General features: G+C 55.7%; 1 protein-coding gene across 1 annotated transcript; it reads left to right on the plus strand.

Moving 5' to 3' along the window:
• Positions 1-1,674: 1,674 nt before the first annotated feature.
• Positions 1,675-6,867, plus strand: LOC113006120. The gene has a single exon (XM_026142054.2). It carries the CDS (start codon positions 1,675-1,677, stop codon positions 6,865-6,867), a length of 5,193 nt encoding a protein of 1,730 aa, XP_025997839.2.
• The last annotated feature ends 381 nt before the right edge of the window (positions 6,868-7,248 follow it).

The following is a 7,248-nucleotide window of genomic DNA, read 5'->3' on the forward strand; positions in this document are numbered from 1 at the left end:
ATCACCCCATTGTTTCCTATGCGTTTCATTTTATTATTGTAAGACCTTACATGTGATCTAAGTCTTCTTATAAATTAAGGGTTATATCAAGAACGTAATATTACGGTTTTTTATATACAATGTTACGATCTAATAAGGTGCAAATCACCGGGATCTAAACAACTACATTATTGTCCATCCGGACGAGACACCCTAGGCATAATTGATAAATCAAACGAACTTGACAAGTGAAGTTCGATTTGAATTATGCCGGGTGTCTCGTCCGGATGGACTTCCCACCCTGCAACTAGGAGCTCTTTCTCCCACCCGGTAGATTACTTTCAGGTGATTTGCAATTCTGAACTAATGAAGTTAGCGCCAGGAGCGGCGCCGGTATCGGTGCATGGCGCAGAGTCACGAGTCACGTGACCTCTCTGCCTCTTTCAAAATTTTTAGGCAGATCTAAAACTGTTGGGCGTAGCGCACGCAGAGACATGACTACATTATTGTCCATCCGGACGAGACACCCGGCATAATTCAAATCGAACTTCACTTGTCAAGTTCGTTTGATTTATCAATTATTCTTTATGTTTTCTGTTATACACAAATTTATGTGTCCGAAATGGCTTAATTTTAAAGGTACAGAATGTCATGTTGAATACACAAAGTATGCACATACACAATTCATTTTCAAAATTTTTTGTAGAAACAGAATTCTTTTAACTTTGACACTTGTATTTTTGAAACCAAGTTGTTTCAAATATTTGGTTAGAATAAAAAATATAAGTTTTAAATTAACGTGAGAAATCACTTTTTAAAATTTTTTAGAATACCTATGGAGATTTCTATATAACAATTTATGGACATGTAGCATACAAAATAGTCATATTTGTAGGTAGAAGTGTTTAAGATCTTTTTTGTTTTTGTAGCACCTCGCGCGATATTTTATTTATGTTCTGTGTTATATCAGCAAGACGATTCTTCATGAAGCATTTTGTCATAAATCCGTCAATCAGTCTGAATACTTCATAGGGTATAATTATGTTTCTTTTTTTTCTAATAACTTACAATAAAAGCTTTAGACGTAGAATTACCATCTGACAAATTTTTGATTTTAAAAATTTTACTTTCTTCACTTGTTAAAATTAAGTTTATTATATATATATTGTTCGGGATCGCGGCTGGTCAGGCGCATCACGCACATCGCGCGTGACGGCTCTTTTCCCGCTCGCTCGGCGGAATGCTGCTGGCGAGCGGTGAGACCGTGCTTGCCGAGTGGCGAATTCCTGGTTCTGACAAACAATAACAGCGAGCCTTCTCGAAGGATCTACGGACTTCAGTAACCGTCGTATTTACTGAATTCCTACCGGGGTCTTTCGGGGAGGATCGCTGTTTATATAAGGAGAAAATCTCGGGCGCGGCTCGCAGTTCCTAGAGAGCAAATCGAGCGACTTATAATCGACGCTGTAGGCCGATCTGCTTTGGCTAACCGGAATCCACTTCTGGCCGACCCCCTTTTTTCGTTTCCCGCCGAATTTCGCTGCTCTGCTTCTCACTCGCTAAACAGCTCCACTCGCGCACATTCGCTGGTCCTTCGAGCCGGATTCTCTTGTTGCTGGTGCCGGTGTTGGAGTGAGTGCAGTGACGGTGAAGTGACTCAAGAATCCTGCAAGCGGCATCCGTTGTTGGAGTGAAATGAGTCACCCTGTGGAAGATCTCGTGCAAGCACAGCACGATTTGTTCGGGCTTCTTTCGCGATCGTACGAGAATATGAAGAAGGCCGGAGAAGCGAATATAACGCTCGGGCTATTGGAAGCCCGCCTCCAGACGTTGGAGGGTTATTGGAGCAAATTTGTGACACGGCATGAGCAGTTGCTCATGGAGTACGGAGACGTCCTTGAGGAGCACGAGTATGTGACTGAGGACTTGATGCTCAAGGCCGATATTTCGTACCATACACAAAAGGGCAAATATCTGGACGACGTACGTGCGATAATTGGACCGGTCAATTCGGCAGTCGCCTCGCCCGCTGCCGCCGTCGCAGCCGCTGCTCCCGCCGTCGCGGTGGCTGCTCCCGTCGCTACGAAGTTACCTCGCATCTCCATACCTCAGTTTTCTGGGCGTTATGAAGACTGGCCAGCTTTTCGCGACCTCTTTACTTCTCTGGTGGTACGCAATCCGTCCGCTACGTCGGTGGAGAAATTGCACTACTTGAAGACGAGCTTGAGGGGGGAAGCGGAACAAGTGACTCGACAACTGCCGACAACGGAAGCGAACTTTGAGCGTACCTGGCGTGCTTTGGTCGATCATTATGAGAACAGGAGACTCCTGGTGCGGTCCTACATCTCCAGGTTGCTGTCATTGACCAAGATGAAAGGTGAGTCTGCTGCCGAGTTGCGCAAAATTTATCATTGCGTGCAGACCACCTTAGGCTCATTGGAAGGGATCGGTCGACCCTTAGCGCGGAGTGACGATCTTTGCGTACAGTTAATCACTGAGCTTCTTGACACGGTATCGCGACGCGAGTGGGAGACACAGCTTAGCCGGACGACGGAACCACCGTCGCTCGATGAGTTGCTCGTTTTCGTCAGCCAACGGATGCGTACACTCGAGTCGCTCGCACCCGCGAAAAACGAGGCTAGCCCGTCCAAGGCTTGCTCAAGTTCTGCCCGATCGAGGGCCGCGTTGCAAGTCCGTAAGCAGGAAAGTCAGCGAGGCCGTTGCTTTCTCTGCAATAGTGAGCATTACGTGCGACAGTGTGAGAAGTATCTCGGGAAGTCGGTGGCGGAGCGCAGGCAGTACGTGGAGGCGAGTGGCTTATGCTTGAACTGCCTCGGAAGGCATAAGTTGGCCGAGTGCCCATCGCAAAAAACATGTTTATCGTGCAGTGAGCGTCACCACTCGACGTTGCATGACGCCTTTGTTGCCGTCGCAGCGGTCACGGTGCACGCTACGACGCCGAGACCGGCGGCGGCTGTCGCTACGCTAATGATGACCGCACGCGTCCGCGTAACCGACCGGCACGGTGTTGATCACTTTACGCGGGCCCTAATCGATCCTGGAGCGGAGTCATCGCTGGTGACGGAATCGCTGGCACAGCGACTCCGATTACCTCGCTCACAGGCTTCCGTGGCGGTGTTCGGAGTCGGTGGCGTCCAGACGGGTGTTGCACGCGGGCAGATCGACTTGCGCGTCTCGCATCGTCGAGAGGGCTCCCCGATTGTTGTGTCGGCACTGATATTCCCTCGCCTGCCGCTCTACGAGAGCGATATGCGGGTTAACGTTTCAGGATGGTCCCATCTGGCGGGCCTAACTCTCGCTGACCCGGACTTCCTGAGGGCGGACCCAGTGGACCTCCTCTTGAGCGCAAACGTGTATGCCACCATCCTCCGGACCGGCCTGCGGAGGGGCGGACCAGGCCAGCCTGCGGCGCAGCGGACATCACTGGGCTGGCTTCTGGTGGGGCCCGTCAGCGCGGCGGAGACTCCTTCACGTGCTCTGGCCTTGCATTGTCGTGTTGAGGACGATCTCACTTCGTTGGTGAGAGGATTCTGGCAGCAGGAGGAGCTCTCGGTGGGACCGGCGCCTCTTACTTCGTCTGAACAGGAGTGTGAGGACTTGTTCAGTCATTCACACCGCCGACAGGACGACGGCCGCTACGTCGTTCGTCTCCCGGTGGTCAATCCGCTGCCTGAATTAGCGGCTACCAGGCGCGCTGCCTTGCGCGCCCTTACAGGGATGGAGAAGAGGTTCACTCGCGATGACCGACTGCGCGAGCTGTACCTCGACTTCATGCGGACGTACGAGGAACTCGGACATATGGTTCGCTCGGACGCCGCGACGGGAACCCGAGTGAGCTATTTACCTCATCATGGTGTACTGCGTGAGGCCAGCTCGACCACTAAGCTGCGCGTGGTGTTTAATGGGTCTACGACGGTTTCCTCAGGAGAGTCGCTGAATCGGAGCCTCCTGGTGGGCCCGAATCTGTTACCTCCACTTGCTGACGTCTTACTGCGCTGGCGATTGCATCGCTATGTCCTGGCCACGGACGTAGAGAAGATGTATCGCCAAATTCTGGTCCACCCTGAGGACCGGGACCTCCAGCGCGTCCTTTGGCGGTATAGCATCCGGGATGAGGTGGCGGAGTTCCGCCTTAACACCGTGACATACGGTTTAGCCTGTGCACCGTTCCTGGCTATGCGCACTCTCCGCCAGCTGGCCGACGATGAAGCGGACACCTATCCTTTAGCCGCTCGTGCTCTACGCCGGGACGTTTATATGGACGACGTTCTGACAGGCGCCTCAAGCCTGGAGGAGGCGCTGGAGTTGCGACAACAGCTGACCGACATGTGCATGGCGGGCGGCTTCCCCCTGCGCAAGTGGTCAGCTAACGAGTCGCGAATCTTGCGGGACGTTCCGGCGGAGCACCGCATGCAGCAGGCGCTGCGGGATTGGGGACCGCCCGAGACGCACGGGACCTTGGGCTTGCAGTGGCATCCCGTCTCTGACGAATTTTCATTCGCCATTCCGGCGATCTCTTTGACCGACGTGACTAAGAGGTCGGTGCTGTCCTTGACAGCCCGGCTGTTTGATCCTTTAGGTTGGCTGGCGCCGGTTGTGGTACGGGCTAAGATTGCCTTCCAGTCGACTTGGCTGATGAGTCTTGGCTGGGACGACCCTCTCGACGAGACCAATAGACAAATGTGGCGCGAGTACGAGGCGGGACTCCCCCTTCTACGGAGTGTGCGGGTTCCGCGACGATTGGATGCGGGTTTGTCGATCGGCGACGCGGAGCTCCATGGGTTTGCCGACGCCTCGGAGCGAGCCTACGCCGCTGTCATCTACTTGCGGACTAGCTCCGGTGCGTCCTGGAGAACCTGCCTCGTTGCGGCCAGGACTAAGGTCGCGCCCATAAAACCTGTGACGCTACCTAGGCTGGAGTTGTGCGCCGCTACCCTCCTGGCGAGACTGGCGTCACACGTTCGCGCCACTCTCGGTCTTGATCGGACGGCGATGCACCTGTGGTCGGACTCAACGGTCGCCCTGGGCTGGATACGCGGCCACCCGACACGGTGGAAGACCTTTGTGGCAAACCGCGTTGCCGAAATTCAGACCAGGGTCTCTGACGCTCAGTGGCATCACGTGCCTGGCCCGGATAATCCAGCTGACTGCGCTTCCCGCGGACTTGCGCCGGGAGAGCTGGTGCCACACCAGCTCTGGTGGCGGGGTCCGCGTTGGCTCCGGGCGGAGTCGACGTCCTGGCCTGAGGCTGACCGAGGGACTCCTCGTGACGGCTGGCCGGAGGAGAGAGTTCACGCGCGAGCGGCCAGGACCACGCCCGTCAGCGTGAAGGAGCCTGCTGAGCTCTTGCGCTTCTCGAGCCTCAATCGTCTGCTGAGAGTGACATCGTGGTGCCGACGCTGGCTTCGTCTTAGACCGACTGCTACGCCCGCGGCCATAGAGGACGGCCGGGGTCGATATGGAGGCAAGCTACTGACGGACGAGCTGGAGGAGACGAGGTTAGCTTGGATTCGACAAGTCCAGGCTGACCACTACCGGTTGGAGCTGGGAGTCGTGCGGCGGGGTCAGCCTCTGCCGACGTCCAGCCCTCTTGCCCGATTTACCCCCCTTTTAGGTCACCAGGGTCTACTGCGCGTGGGAGGTCGCCTTAAGCACGCGCTTCTCGCTTATGACGAGCGACATCCGGCGCTGCTGCCTGGGGACTCTCATTTTGCCCGGCTGGTGGTGGAGGACTGCCACCGACGCACGTTGCACGGCGGCGTTCAGATGACCCTGGGGATGGTTCGTCAACGATACTGGGTTCCTCGTGGACGCGCGGTGGTGAAGAAGTGGCTGCACCGTTGCGTGGTTTGCACTCGATGGCGGGCGACCACTCCCCAGCAGCTAATGGGCAGCCTTCCACGGGAGAGAGTAACAGCGGGGAGGCCCTTCCTCGACACCGGCGTTGACTACGCCGGCCCAATTCAGCTGCGAACAACCAAAGGACGAGGCCAGCGGGCCTACAAAGGATTCATCGCGGTCTTCGTCTGCCTGTCTACCCGTGCCGTGCACCTGGAAGCGGTGTCCGACTACACTGCCGACGCTTTTCTGGCGGCCTTGCGTCGGTTCGTTTCGCGCCGTGGTCTCTGTCTAACCCTCCGGAGCGATTGCGGAACCAACTTCGTCGGCGCCGACGCGCAGTTGCGGAGTTTCTTCGCCCCTGGTAGCCCTGAGTTGCATCGGATCGTCGGACAGCTTGCCAGCGATCGTATTCGGTGGCAGTTCAATCCTCCGTCGGCGCCTCATTTTGGCGGAATTTGGGAGGCCGCCGTAAAGTCCTTGAAGCATCACCTGCGGCGAGTGTTGGGTGACGCGACCCTAACGTTCGAGGAAATGAGCACCCTCCTCGCCCAGGTGGAAGCCTGTCTGAATTCGCGACCGCTCCAGGCCTTGTCCGACGATCCTGATGACCTCGCCGCCCTCACGCCGGGTCATTTCTTGGTGGGATCCCCTCTTACGGCCGTGCCTGAGCCTTCAATGCGGGAGTTGCCGGCGAACCGCTTGACTCGCTGGCAGCTTCTGCAACAAATGCGTGACCATTTCTGGGACCGATGGTCCCGTGAGTATCTTCACTCCCTCGTCCATCGACCGAAGTGGCGGAGGGAGGTCGCAGATTTTCGAGTGGGACGCCTGTGTCTCCTCCGAAATGAGAGCACTCCTCCGTCGCGCTGGCCACTCGCGCGAATCGTGCGGGTGCACGTGGGGGAGGATGGCCAGATTCGCGTCGTCACTGTCCGGACGGCTGCGTCGGAGTTCACGCGACCAGTAGTCAAGCTCATATTATTGCCGGTTGGAGAGGGCGATCAGAACCAGGAGTCGCTTGACTAGCGCCGAGGGTGGTCTCCGGAGACGCTTTAGCATTTTGTAATTATCATTAACTCGACCTGGACCGATCGCCCTGGCTCGGGCGAGGCGGGCGGGATGTTCGGGATCGCGGCTGGTCAGGCGCATCACGCTCATCGCGCGTGACGGCTCTTTTCCCGCTCGCTCGGCGGAATGCTGCTGGCGAGCGGTGAGACCGTGCTTGCCGAGTGGCGAATTCCTGGTTCTGACAAACAATAACAGCGAGCCTTCTCGAAGGATCTACGGACTTCAGTAACCGTCGTATTTACTGAATTCCTACCGGGGTCTTTCGGGGAGGATCGCTGTTTATATAAGGAGAAAATCTCGGGCGCGGCTCGCAGTTCCTAGAGAGCAAATCGAGCGACT

This window comes from Solenopsis invicta, chromosome 14, assembly GCF_016802725.1.
Source record: "Solenopsis invicta isolate M01_SB chromosome 14, UNIL_Sinv_3.0, whole genome shotgun sequence".
NCBI classification, from domain to species: domain Eukaryota; kingdom Metazoa; phylum Arthropoda; class Insecta; order Hymenoptera; family Formicidae; genus Solenopsis; species Solenopsis invicta.

Coding starts and splice junctions, on each gene's coding strand:
- LOC113006120 (XM_026142054.2), top strand. CDS start 1,675: ATGAGTCACCCTGTGGAAGATCTCGTGCAAGCACAGCACGATTTGTTC.